This window comes from Mercenaria mercenaria, chromosome 11 (assembly GCF_021730395.1).
Source record: "Mercenaria mercenaria strain notata chromosome 11, MADL_Memer_1, whole genome shotgun sequence".
NCBI lineage: Eukaryota > Metazoa > Mollusca > Bivalvia > Venerida > Veneridae > Mercenaria > Mercenaria mercenaria.
This window is the reverse complement of record NC_069371.1, coordinates 81,282,591-81,296,724: the sequence shown is the minus strand read 5'-3', so window position 1 is coordinate 81,296,724 and position 14,134 is coordinate 81,282,591. Positions and strand designations below refer to the sequence as shown.

The following is a 14,134-nucleotide window of genomic DNA, read 5'->3' as shown; positions in this document are numbered from 1 at the left end:
TGATCATGATCTACACTGGTTGCAAAGGCAGAATCAGTTGTGCCAGAATGATAAGAGTTAAAAATATGAAATCCAGAATTTTATATCCCTTTAAAATAGCCATACTTTTCAAACTACACATATCTATGCCAACTTTACAATATGTCAAAGATATACTTACTGAATTCCTTCCCAATCAACTCACTTGTTCCTTTTCTTCCAAAACTGGAAATATAATAGGAGAACATAATAGAGATACGGAACCTGTGCAACACATGTCAGATCATCACAGTGTACAAGTGTGTGAAGTTCCAATCCATTCCCAATAGTGGGTACTGAGATACCAGCTTACATACAAAAACTTAACCAAAAACTGTTAAGTCAAAAAAGGCACATCATTTTGTAAAAATGCAAAGTAGAGATATGGAACCTGTGCAATGCATGTCAGATCATCACAGTGTACAAGTGTGTTAAGTTTCAATCCATTCCCACAAGTGATTACTGAGATACCAGCTTACAAACAAAAACTTAACCAAATCGGGACACAGACACAGATGCCGACGCATGGCTCAATAGCTCTACTTTTCTTTTAATAGTGGAGCTAAAAATTGGTGGTTTGTAGCCAAAGTTGAACTCCACTTGTATTTTATGAAGTTTCACCAGTGTACCAAAAATTAAAATCTGTCAAGCCTTTCATGAGTTACTGTCCAGAAACCATGAAAACCAACGGACCGACCGACAGACCAACAAACCCTAACCGAAACTTCGTTTGTTGAGGAATAATAATTCCTAACAGCCTTCTGAAGGAGTTGTACATATCCAATTACCATGATTGTAAGAAAAGGTAAGGCCATTTCTATTAACACATAACTTTGACAAATACAAAACTTGTCTCAAAACTTAAGATCCTAAGAAAGGGGAACTGTAGTTAAGGATTCCAACTGAGGTGTTCCCAAGAAATAAGCTTTGTTTATAACATGAAATGAATTTAGGATTGTAGAGAATATAAAACTTTTTGTAAACTTACTTTGAGAGAAGGACTTTGCCATTAGCTTGACCAATGGCTATAAGGTGGTCACTGGTTGTCCCTGGATACCATTCAACACACTGCAACAGAAAATAACAGTATTTAACTCTGCTTTCATTTCCTATAATGTTTAAGACTCATGCAAGGTTTCATGAATCTTTATCAAATGCTTTTTGAGCTACGCATGCCACAAGGTGAAAATGTGCATTTTTGACTATTTTAGGGCCATAACTCTGGAAATAGGGGGCGGATGATTTGCTTATATCTGCATTTTACCCAACAGAGATATGTTGCAGTACACTAACTGGATGAGCTGATAAATTGGACTTGTCCTTGCATTTCGACAGGAATCTCTTTATCATTGAGAATTAGTCTGTATGCCTAAATTAACAGTTGTATTCATTCATACCTTTGTTAAATGGACATCTGACAAAGTTGCCAGACTTGTAGCATACAAGTCATCAGATATGTGTAGACTGCCTGAAAAAAAAAACACCTTAATTAAGAATAAAGAATAAAACAACACTTATAAACAATAATTAATTGTACCCTAAAACAGAAAGATCAAGGATCTGTGAACTAGAACAAAGGCCTAGACATGCTTAATAAACTCTTATATGTTGGTTATGATAAATATTTTAACCAAATTTCTTTAAGGAAGTAAATTATTTGCCAGAGGTCCAAAGGACAGAGTGCTGAAAGTTACATTTTAATGACTAATTTTATTCTAGATTTTCTACTTTAGCCCTGGAAACTTGCACTTAACTAGTAATACTCTATAGACTGGTCAACAGCACAAACTACTGACTGGTAATTTCTATATGAAATCATGAGGAAAATTTGTATTATATGACTGATCTATATTCAATACATATTTGCTGGGCTAAGGTCAAAACTTAATAAAATCTGTGGAACTATTTTTATGGATTTATACAAAAACAAGAGCTGTCACAAAAAACAGCGCGTTCGACTTTTTCGATGCTGGATAGTGAAACTGGGCACATCTGAGGAAACTGGAGCTGTCACTGGAGTGTTTAATGTAGGGCTGTCATTGATTGGGTCTTAGGCGTATCGACGATACCGATATATCAGAAGACAAATATCGACGATACATCGATATATTGATTATTAAGTTAGATTAACGACCTATTTGTTCATATAATACTATATACCTTCCTGTAAATGCTATTTTAAGTTTTATTGCCTACTTTCCATATTTCTGTTTGATTGTGTTGTATTTGTATTTATGAAATAAAAGAAATACATAAAAATTAATAACATCTTTCATTTTTATTTTGCCTTCACTCTTTTTTTGCATTCATCCAAATTTACAACTTTGTGAACTTCAGTTGTTTTTTAGGGTCTGAGTGTTTATTTGGGTAGTTTTTTCTCCCTGTAAAATATCGATTTTTGAAAATGGGAATCGATAATCGATCGACAAAAAAAAATCGTTGATACATCGATATCGTCTCTATCAATGACAGCCCTAGTTTAATGACTCCAATGGTGGATGAAGATATTGCACAACAGCGCGAGTCTGCATAAAAAAATATTAAGTAATAAGAAAGGTAAAGATAAAGTGTACCAAAACACTATATAAATATAATTCTAAGCAAAAAAGGGGCAATATTCATAAAATATTGGTGCAAAAGTTATGCACCTTGTGTCTTATGATATAATGGGTGATGATGTGGAACAACTACTTCAAGTTTGAATCAAATGAATTTCGTATCAACTGAGATATAGTGAAAATGCATCAAAATTAACCTTAAATTCTAAGTAAAAGGGGGCATAATTCATGAAAAATTGGTGCCAGAGTTATGCACCTTCTGTCATATGATGTGGGTGATGATGTTGAACAATTATTTTAAGTTTGAATCAAATCCATTCAGTAATAACAGAGGTAGAGTGAAAGTGCATCAAAACTTTAACCTGAAAATCTTAGTGAAAAGGGGGGTGGGATAAATCATGAAATATTGGTGCCAGAGTAATGGCCCTTATTTCAGATGATGTGGGTGATGATGATGAATAACTATTTTAAGTTTGAATCAAACCCATCGCGTAATTACAGAGATAAGAAGAATAAAGAGAATGTGTAAAAAATACTTTAACCAAGGTGAGGACACGGAAAGACGCTGACACCGGGTCAAGTAGGATAGCTCTCCTTATACTTCGTATGGTCAAGCTAAGAAAGTATTGAATTGTTTTTCAAACAGTGTATTACTCTGCTAAATTTCTATAATGAACTTGTTCATCTTTCAATTTGGATAGTACCATTAACTGTTAAAAGGGGAGCTTACCAAAAAGATACTGACTGAATGGCGAACAGTTAAGACCATGATCAGACTGCACAGACATTCAGGCTGATCTTGGTCTGCACTGGTTGCAAAGGAAAATCATTTGCAGCCAGCAGGCTGAAGTAATTACCTTTAGGTATTGGTTCTCCCTGGATACATCGTGTATCATATAGATTAATGATACTGTTAGTGTAAGTCAGGAACTTATTTTTGTCCAGCGGCGCCCATGAAACCTTCATGATAATTCAGAGGGTCAATACTAAATACCTACAAACAGAAAATGGCAAAACATTATAATCTTATCCATTAGACAAGAAGCAGCAATTTTTTTCAGGCCAAAATTTGGCACTATTCCAAATGACAAATAGTCTATTTTTTTCACAATGTCAAAGCTAAAATTCCAAAAATATTTTTTTTTTACTTTTCATCAAGTCTGTACCTGCAAAACCTTAAATATTTGAAACACATGGCAATACGCTAAATTAATGCATTAATTACCATAACAATTAATTGAAAAGTATCACTTTTATAACAATTCCCAATTTAGATACTGTTGATAACCCTGTGTTAGCTAAAATGTCAAATTACAGTCTAAAAATAGTACATCAAATAAGCATATTTGTGTAAATAATGTAACAGGCAGTTAGTATAATATGGAATTAAATAAATGATTTTAATCCAACGTGTATCATCATATATGTAAATCCGAAATACATTTAATATTCTTGACCTGATGCGAACTTTGAATGAAATCACCATGATCTATGTTGTACATGCCTGTTGCATAAAAAATATTTGGATTATGGATCAATAACTATGTCACACTAGGAGTTTTTGCTACCCCTACATACAATTTGGGGCATGCATATATCATACTTTTAGCTTTACACAATTATGAACTTTTAAAGATCAATGAATGCTATATAGAGTGAATGAGCTTAGACAATTCTTGGATGACTCTTGCACAATATACAATTGAATTAAAACTTATGGAGTAAATTGTTTCAAAGTACCCAGTTATGTTAAGCCAATACTTTATACAAACAAAAGGAATACTAAAATTAAGCTTTATTTAAAGACGCATAAATTGTATAATCAACATAACACATTTTACACTACACAGCTCTTGAGTGGCAAATTTTGTCCAGTAATATATACTTACCTGTGCTTATTTTACATCATGGCACAACTCTTTAAATGCTGAGTGCCAAGCAAGGGAGTTACTTCATGTCTTTCGTTGATGGGGATCAAACCCTAGTAGAACTAATCCTATGTATACAGTTTGTTTTATATTGTGACGGTCAAACTGCGGTGGCTGCAAAAGTCAGAAATTAAAAAGCTGCCACTCAGTGACAGTAAGCTTGTCTAGATCAAACCCTAGACCTTACACACTCCAAGCGAACACTCTGCCACTGTGCTGCTGAAGCAATATAAACCAAATGATTGGGTAATACCCAGTCTGAAAACTTATCTATTGCTCTAGATCGTATAACGATTTAAAATTTTACCTCTTCGGTCAAATTTGAACATCTGTGTACTAATACACTTTGCAAGAAATTTTGATTTCATTAGACGGTTGGAAATTTGTTAAAGAGAAATTTCGTCTGATTTAAACTTGGTCTTATAACTCGTTCTTTTATCAACGTTTTTTTATCTGTTTTAATCTATATTTTATCCTAATGAAGGATAAATCTTGATATTCTAACTTTCAGTTTTGATGCCTCTGCAAATTTATTACGAATACCAAATCAGTTTAACGTTGTCATCTGTGTTTCGGAACAGTCTCTTTCCGCGAAAAGCTCGTTTTGCTGCGTGCTCAAGCACTTGTACCTCTACTAATATACCCGATTTGTTAACATCTTGTCTATCAACAATAAAATCCGCGATAAAAGATATAAAGCGTATGAAAACTGGTTTACTCAGTGAAAAACTCTGATGAAATCTTAGATGAATTCAAAATTAAATAATTAATAATTTCAATATAATACAATACAATAAGTTTTATTTTGAGTCGACAAGAAGGTAACATTACAAAACATAAACTCTGAAGAGCTTTTGAACCGACTATACAACAAATTAAAACAAGTTTAACAAAGTTATAAAAGAGCTATATACAAAAGAGAAATTATTAAGCACACAGATTTAAATAGAACTAGTTGAGCATGTGTAATAATACAAGTGTTAAAATCTGTGTTGAAGCTGCTGATCTAGAAACTGCTGTCTAAAAACTGCCATAAGAGAGGAAAATAAGATCTGCAATACAAAAAAACAACATAAAAGTGTATGCTTAAGAAATGGTGATAAAAACTGTATCCCCCCAAATCAGATTTGGAAAGAACTGACCAGCAACTTCCTCACAGTAGCAAATGACAAACAACATGAAAGAAAGCATGTCACATATACAGACAGTGTGTAATACAATAATAAGCACAGAAGCATACAAGCAAGTAGATAGCACATACTATATAAGCAATCAGCCAAACAAGGTAAGCAGAGGCGGTAGCATATTATTAAACTACAAAAAAAAAAAAAAAAAAAAAAAAAAAAACACGGCAAACTCAAGACATAATAATAGGCAAAAACAAAAGGAAAAGCAAAATAAAACATCAAAACAGGCTAATCAAAGCAACTCGGGAAGCAAATTAGGAAAAAACTGGTCTACGGGACCCACCAGCAGAAAACTCCAGGCATTATTTACATGCAACACATTTACAACTGTTGCCGTCCCAGAACCCAAGTTGGCTTTTGAACCGATTAAAATCTGTTAGCTGCCTGACGCTTTCTGGTAGCGAGTTCAACAGAACTGGCGCTGCATAACGGAACGAATTTTTACCATATGTTGTTGTCATAACTTGAGGGACCTGTAGAATATTGGAATACCTGAAGTTATACTTTGAATCTTTTTTCACTACTAAATCTGACAGAACTGTAGTGGCCATATTGTTTAAAATTTAAAAGTTTCAGTAGCTATTGTTCTAGTCCTTCTTAAGTGTAATGATGGTAACTTGGCCTTAAGTAGTAAGTTTTCATACGAACTATCATAATCATCATAAACAAATCTCAGAGCACGTTCTTGGATTTTTTTCAATTTTTTTAGTATTACTGACTGAACAGAAATGCCAAGACAACGGACAAAAATCAAAGTTTGAGAGCACAAAGGTATGGAATATTGTTAATCTGTTAAACTTACTTAAATTTTTACCAATACGTTTTAAGATATTTATTTGTTGAGCAGCCTTTTTACAAATATTATTTATATGAGAGTCAAAGTTTAAACTAAAGTCAATGTCAACACCCAGTAATTTCACAATATCTTCGCTTCAATAGTGGAACTGCCGATTTTAAAAACAGGAGCTTTATTCAAGGTATCTTCAGTCAGTACATACGATTTCTCTACTTTATATACCACTTTATTCCATAATCTAAAATCTATGACTAGCTAGAATAATTTTGTTTGGGAAAATACTTCATTTTTTGCCAGCTACCAAACAAATATTGCTCTAATAAACACTGTAAAACAGCTTATTTAAACTGTCAAAACCGATTTTTCGTCATTAGTTAGTACTGCGTTCCATTGGCGACCCATCAAGAAATACTCAAAAGGCTTTAACCTCTTTTATCAGTAAATATATGGTTTTAATGCATTCAGTTAATCATTCACAATATATCTATTTGTTGTCATGGTTATGTTATGTAATCTCAACTTATGAATAATACAGAGGGACAAAAAATAAATGCATTTTGTGGGTATTAAAAAAAGAGGATTGACAAGATGTATTTATTGAAGAAGAAATAGTGGATGTTTTTATTTATTTACATTCTATGATTTACACGAGTTTATATGTATATTACGGATATTTTTTAATACATACAATTCAGTAGAAATAAATGCATGTTAAATTTGTCATATTTTAAAAAGATTTCAAGAAAAATAAGTGTACGATAGAAATTCAAATTTTATTTAAGATAACGTTATAGTTCTGTGAATGCTGATTCAAATGGCATACTGTAAAAATATACCTGAAAATTGTAAGACTGAATTTCTGTTAGCTGATTTATCAAATGTTTTGAGTAAAACGGAACCCCAGTAATCTTGAAAATGTTGAATAATTACTAATTTTGTACCATGCATTATATATAGTATAGTTATTATTATTATAACAGTGCTTGAAAGCTTTTAACAGAAATGCCTTTTTAACAGTTACTGTACATCTTTGCAAATCCTGGCTACGCCTGAGTCATATACACAATTAGCCAAAACTGAATGGTTTCAGTTAAATACAGCCTGTTGTTAGGAATGTTTCTGTTTGATGAAATGTATACCATTGAGCTATCTATTAAGTGATCTAATCTGTTATGCGTTCCATTAAGTGATCTATTATGCGTTCCATTAAGTGATCTATTATGTGCTCCATTAATCAATGTGTTCTGTCATGTACTTGAAGAAAGAAACAACACCGAGTGACTAGCTCTAGAGTATATTATATACTGACCAAGCATACATACAAACATACAACTATATTATGAGTAGATGTATATACCAACTTATAAGACAATACATCACATCCCCTTTTCTTTATATAATAGGATTAAATTAAATTTTAATTAAATTTTAAATTAACTCAAAGTAGTTAGATTTTACAGTAAAGCAATTCTAAAAAATTCTCATGTCCTTGGATGAACTTCACAGCTGTATTAATCAACTAACTTCCACTGATAATGTAAACCATTAACTAGCGATAAAACTGTCTTGTGTGTGGGCAGTGCTATAAATCCAGGCAATTATAAACTCATTTTCACTGTGTTCAGTCAGATAAGATAGTTCTGTAATAAAGTTAATCTTGAGAAACAATGAACTTGGAATGATATCAATGATAATTTAAGTATGAAATAATTAAGTATAGTTTCTCTGGAATCTGTTCCGTTAGATATGAATAATTAAGAAAAAATTGTAAATTCTCTGTTTGTACATTTTGTAGATTTGACCAGCTTAGAAAGTTAACATTCATTCAACATTTTTACATAAATGCAATTACATAAAAGCAGATTAAGTAATAAGCACTATTAAATCCATCGAAGCGAATTTAAATCCATCAAATAGAATTTTTTTCACTTTGTGATATTCTATGATTTATGATTAAAACTTTTAACATTTTAACCACTAGAAATAACACTTTTCATCTTATCTACTGCACTAACAACATAATCACGAAATCTGCTTGGCTGTTTGATTTCTCTACCAGATCTCGTTGTAATCGTAGGTTTTGGCAGGTTTTCCGAGATGTGTGCGTCTGTATGTTGTTGTTGTTCTGGCTCGGATGCGTTTTGCATATTTTGCGTATTGTTATCTAAGGATGCTTGTGGCGGAATATCAGGCTCAATTTGAACCGGTACCTTGCTAGATCTCAAATGTCTGCGATTTCGCCTATATTGTTTTCCATCCTTGTTCTCCACAATATAAGATCTCGGAGTGTCATGTTTCGATTTCACTTTTCCTTCTTGCCATTTATCATTATGACGAAATATTACATTTTCACCATTTTGAAGTGGTTTCAAGGCTTTTCTTTGCACATGTCGATCATAATAAAATTTCTGTTTCTGCTGACGTTTTGAGAGTTTCTCTGATATTTCTTTAGAATTGTCAGGTTTCAATAGTTCCTTAGCAATGGGTAACTTCGTTTTCAATCTTCGGTTCAGGAACAATTGTGCAGGTGACAGACCTACTCCATCTAGTTCCGTATTTTTGTAATCCATTACTGCTAAATTTGGATCAAGATCATTCTTGTTGACTAACCGTTTGATAGTTTGAATACAACGCTCCACTTGACCATTTGAACTTGGAAAGTTCGGACTCGAGGTTGTGTGTTTAAATCCATAACTTTTAGCGAACTGTTCAAATTCAAAACTTGTAAAGTTTCTGGCATTGTCACTTATCACCTCGTCTGGTATTCCATATCTCGACATATGTGATTTTAAATATCCAATCACACACTGACTTGTCGTATTTTCTAACTTTGAAATTTCAGGCCATTTAGAGTAATAACATACTGAGATTAGATACGAATGTCCCTTTCTCTCGAAAATATCAATTCCTATTTTACTCCATGGTCTGTCAGGAATTTCATGTGGAATTAGAGGTTCCTTTGGATTCCTCGATTGGTATCGAGCACATATTCCACAACGGCTGACTTTTTCTTCAATGTCTTTGGTCATCGAAGGCCAAAACAAAGCATCTCTAGCTTTTGCTTTGCATTTCACTGTCCCAAGATGCGTTTCGTGTATTCTTTCGATCATGACTTTTCGCATTGCTCTTGGAATTATCAACTTTGTTCCTTTGAACAATAAGTTCTCGATTTGCGTAATTTCATCTCTATAGTTCCAATATGCACGTATTTGCATATCTACCTCATATCTCTTATCAGGCCATCCATGTTTTACTACATGTTTCAGCATGTTCATTTCACTGTCATGTTTCATGGCAGATTCTATTGCTTCTCTGTCACTGTCTGAGACAGAAATATAATCACACAACAATATGTCATAATCTTCAACAGAACATTGGTCACTGTCACTCAAGTATGATCTGCTAAGTGCATCAGCTAGATACATATACTTCCCAGGTGTATAAATAACATTCAGATTGTATCTTGTCAACTCGAATCGCATTTTCTGAAGTCTAGCTGGAATTTCATGAATTTGTTTCAGAAATATCGACTGAAGGGGTTTATGATCAGTTTCACATAAGATCTTTTCTTGCCCATATAAGTAGTGATGAAATTTCTTGCAACAAAATACTATCGAAAGCATTTCTTTTTCCAACTGACTGTAATTCATTTGAGATTTTGTTAGAGCACAACTTGCAAATGCTAACGGCTTGCCACGTTGAAGGATCGCACATCCCAGTCCTTTAGAACTGCTATCGCATTGCAACGTAACGTCTTGCTTCGGGTCGTAGTATGCTAACACAGGTGTATTGGTAATCATCGTTCAAACATTCATCTTCTTGTTGTCCCCAATAGAAAATAACATCTTTTTTAAGAATTCTACGAAGAATTTCAGTTTTCTCCGATAACATTGGAAGAAATTTACTTAGGTATTGAATAAATCCAATGAAAGTTTTTACTTGTTGTTTGTTTTGAGGAGGTTTCATGTCCAGCACAGCTCTTATTTTCTCAGGGTCCGGTTTTAATCCATCACTTGTCAAAGTATGTCCAACATATGACACAGAGTTTTTCCTTATGTCACATTTGTCCTTGCTAAGCTTAAGATTATTATCTTCTAATCTTTGCAAAACTTCCTTTAGTCTTTGATCATGTTCTTCTGTATTTGTGCCTGTGACTAATATGTCATCCATAATGACTTCAACGCCATCTATATCATCCAGAATTTCAGAAATCACGTTTTGAAATACCTCACTGGCTGATTTTATTCCGAATGGCATTCTCAAAAATCGAAATTTTCCAAAGCACGAGTTGAAGGTGCATAATTTCGAACTTTCTTCATCTAGCTCAACTTGCCAAAATGAAGATACACAGTCAAGCTTCGAGAATACTTTGGCATTTGGAATTCTTGTGACTACATCTTCTATTGTTTTCAATGGATAGTGTGGCCTTTTGATACATTTGTTCAAATCGGATGGATCCAAGCAGATCCTAAGAGAACCGTTCGGTTTCACTACAGTCACCATATTGTTTACCCAGTCCGTAGGCTCATTTTCTTTTATAATTATTCCTTCTTCAAACATTCTGTCGAGTTCGTCCTTGACTCTCGAACGCAGTTTTACTGGCACATTTCTCGGCGGGTTTACAACAGGTTTTGCATCTTTTTCTATTTCAATATGATGCTTCTTCGGAAGGCATCCTATACCTTTGAATAAATTTGGAAATTTATCTTCAACAAATTCATTTCTCACATTGGCATTTTGTTTTGTTTCGTCCTGTACACCATACACTCGCTTTACCAGTCCTAGCGCGATGCATGACTCAACGCCAAGTACCGTAGGTGCTTTTTCATGAATGATATGAAATTTAATCTCGTGGGAACTATCATTGATGATACAAGGTAAAGACAACGTACCTATGGGCTTCATTGTGTGTCCACTATAAGATTTCAAGTTTACCCTTGTGTTCTTGATATTTCCTTTAATTCCCAGTTTTTTCAAAATTTTCACACTCATAACATTGCACTTTGCACCTGTATCCAGTTGCATAGGTATGCAAATTCCATTCACTCTTACTTGTACTGTCATGTCATGTGTAACAGAATTTACACTTTTGTCACTTGTTGAAATTCCCATATATTCAAATTCTCCGCTGGTATCACTGTCACTTTCTGAAAAGTCGTCCATCATGTGTACTTTACCGTATCTAGATTTCCTCTGGGATTTTGATTTACACATTTTCTCAAAATGTCCGGGTTTCTTACATTTCCTACAAGTTTTTCCATTAGCAGGGCACGTAGCTGTGGTATGCTGATATCCACATTTAAGGCATATCCTTGGTTGAAAGTATTTCGCTCCTGATTGTTTTGGTTGAAATGATTTTTTCTTTGATACTGGAGGTTTTCGTTTGATTCCATGCAAGGATTTGTCTTCCGACTCCATTTCTTTTACTTGTGTTTGAGATATTTCATGAGTTCTGGCAATGTCCAAACAATCTTGCAGTTTTAAATCTGAACCTTTCCTAATTAAGCTTTCCCTAATTTTATGCGATTTTACTCCAAACACTATGTGATCTCGCACAGTTTCATCATATCTGTCTTCTGGGTAGCCACAATCTCTTATCAATAATTTCAAATCTGTGACAAATTGTTCAAAAGTTTCATCTTGTTTCTGTACTCTTGATTTCAACAGATATCGTGAATAGATAACGTTCGACTTTGGTTCACAATATTCTTCTAATTTTGTTAAATGGGGTTCCAGTTTCTTTTTGTCATCATTACTTAGAGTCCATGTAGAATAAATATCTCTTCCTTTCTCGCCTACCCATAACATTAAATAATTGACTTTTTGTTCTTCCGACTTTGAATTCAAAGGTCCACAAACATAAAATTACAGTGCGTTTTGAACTTTTTAAATTCCGTTCTTAAGTCTCTAGAATCCCAGTTGATAGAAGGTGTTTTCACTTTATATTCATCCATCTTTTTATAATGGTGAATTAACAAACAATCAGTTTTTTACATTTCTGACACCATGTCATGTACTTGAAGAAAGAAACAACACCGAGTGACTAGCTCTAGAGTATATTATATACTGACCAAGCATACATACAAACATACAACTATATTATGAGTAGATGTATATACCAACTTATAAGACAATACATCACATGTTCCATTTATAATAGCAATCTACAATGCAATCCAGTAGCGGCTTATTATGCACCCCATTAGCGTGTTGTTAAATGACACATTTATGGTAATTAGCAATTCTTAAGCTACTGGAACATGGTTTTGATGGTGTTTATTGGACTAACTTTATTGGACGACAGCTTGCATTTCCACTACCGTCCATTGAAAAATTTATAAACGATAAGAAGAAACTTTTTTGCTGTTTTATCGACTTTAAAAAGGCATACGACCTAATTGACAGAAGCTGTCTGTGGTATAAATTAATAAATTGTGGAATTGATGGTAAATTGTTTTCAGTGATTTATTCAATGTATGAAGAGGTTAAATTGTGTGTGAAACATGTAAATACGTTGTCAGAATTTTTCAGTAGTGAAATTGGTCTGTTTCAAGGGGAGATTACTTCTCCAATTATGTTTAGTCTGTTTTTGAATGATTTAGAAAATGCATTGCAAGAAAATTTATATGATGTTATAACATTAGATCAAATTTCGATTTACTTATTATTGTTTGCAGATGACGCAGTTATTTGTTCCGATTCTGCGCAAGGTTTACAAAACTCCTTAGATAGCTTAGAAACATATTGTACAAAATGGAACCTAACTGTTTATGTAGTTAAGACTAAAATTGTTGTATTTAGAAAAGGTGGAGTTTTGAATAAAAGTTATAATTGGACCTATGCGGGATCTGATATAGAGGTTGTCAAAACTTTCAACTATTTAGGTATTGTTATGTCTAGTGGTGGATCATTCATGCCTGCGACAAACACATTGAAAGGTAAAGCACTGCGGGCAATGAGCTCATTGTTAAATGTAACCAAAGGGAAGCAAGTCCCAATTGATATCATGTTCAATTTATTTGATGCATATGTTCTATCAATTCTTAATTATGGTTGTGAGATATGGGGTAGTATGCAGGCGGACAATTTAGAAATCGTACAAAGAAAGTATTGTAAATGGTTACTTAATGTGAAAATGTTGACAAATACCTTATCATTGTACTCTGAAGTGGGCAGATTTCCACTATATATTTCAAGACAAGTAAGAATTATTAAATATTTCATAAAGTTGTACCAAAATAAAAGCAGTAATTGTATACTAGATTACATTGTTAAAAGCCAGAGATTGGAGATAGATTCTAAACCAAATGCTGTAAATTGGTTGTCCAAAGTAAAATCACTTTTGCAAAGTGCGGGATTTAACGAGGTATGGATGTATCCAGAATCTATACACTTGAATGTATTTATACCAGTGCTACATAATCGTTTAAGAGATATATATATCACACATTGGAACTCTAGTGTAAGTCTTTGCTCTTCGTTACATTTGTATAAACATATTAAGACAGAATTTAGCAGGTCTGGATACCTTAAAATTGTAGATAGTATGAAATTAAGAAACACATTGGCTAAACTCAGATTATCGTCACATAATTTATCTATAGAAACAGAAAGACACAATAATATTGATAGAAGTGAACGAAAATG

At 33.4% G+C, this 14,134-nt stretch overlaps 3 protein-coding genes across 5 annotated transcripts in view; all 3 read right to left on the bottom strand.

Moving 5' to 3' along the window:
- Positions 1-5,053, bottom strand: part of LOC123531465 (GATOR complex protein MIOS-like) — a 49,344-nt gene extending 44,291 nt beyond the window's left edge. The window contains exons 1-6 of one of the 3 annotated variants that reach the window (XM_053517919.1): positions 4,812-5,053; positions 4,466-4,618; positions 3,434-3,570; positions 1,416-1,486; positions 1,007-1,086; positions 161-204 (exon numbers count right to left, since the gene is read on the bottom strand). In XM_053517919.1, the coding sequence (XP_053373894.1) occupies positions 161-204; positions 1,007-1,086; positions 1,416-1,486; positions 3,434-3,542 (304 nt within the window). In that variant the 5' untranslated portion in view covers positions 3,543-3,570; positions 4,466-4,618; positions 4,812-5,053. Of the gene's footprint in view, positions 1-160; positions 205-1,006; positions 1,087-1,415; positions 1,487-3,433; positions 3,571-4,465 lie in introns of all 3 variants that reach the window. The other 2 variants (XM_053517917.1, XM_053517918.1) reach the window with 2 other exon arrangements.
- A 3,404-nt stretch (positions 5,054-8,457) lies between these two features.
- LOC123551216 (uncharacterized protein K02A2.6-like) lies at positions 8,458-9,969 on the bottom strand. Its single transcript, XM_053518238.1, has one exon. The coding sequence runs from the start codon at positions 9,967-9,969 to the stop codon at positions 8,458-8,460; it is 1,512 nt and encodes a 503-aa protein (XP_053374213.1).
- A 250-nt stretch (positions 9,970-10,219) lies between these two features.
- LOC128546841 (uncharacterized protein K02A2.6-like) lies at positions 10,220-12,295 on the bottom strand. Its single transcript, XM_053518237.1, has one exon. The coding sequence runs from the start codon at positions 12,293-12,295 to the stop codon at positions 10,220-10,222; it is 2,076 nt and encodes a 691-aa protein (XP_053374212.1).
- Positions 12,296-14,134: the final 1,839 nt, after the last annotated feature.

Coding starts and splice junctions, on each gene's coding strand:
- LOC123551216 (XM_053518238.1), bottom strand. CDS start 9,969: ATGCGATTCGAGTTGACAAGATACAATCTGAATGTTATTTATACACCT.
- LOC128546841 (XM_053518237.1), bottom strand. CDS start 12,295: ATGTTATGGGTAGGCGAGAAAGGAAGAGATATTTATTCTACATGGACT.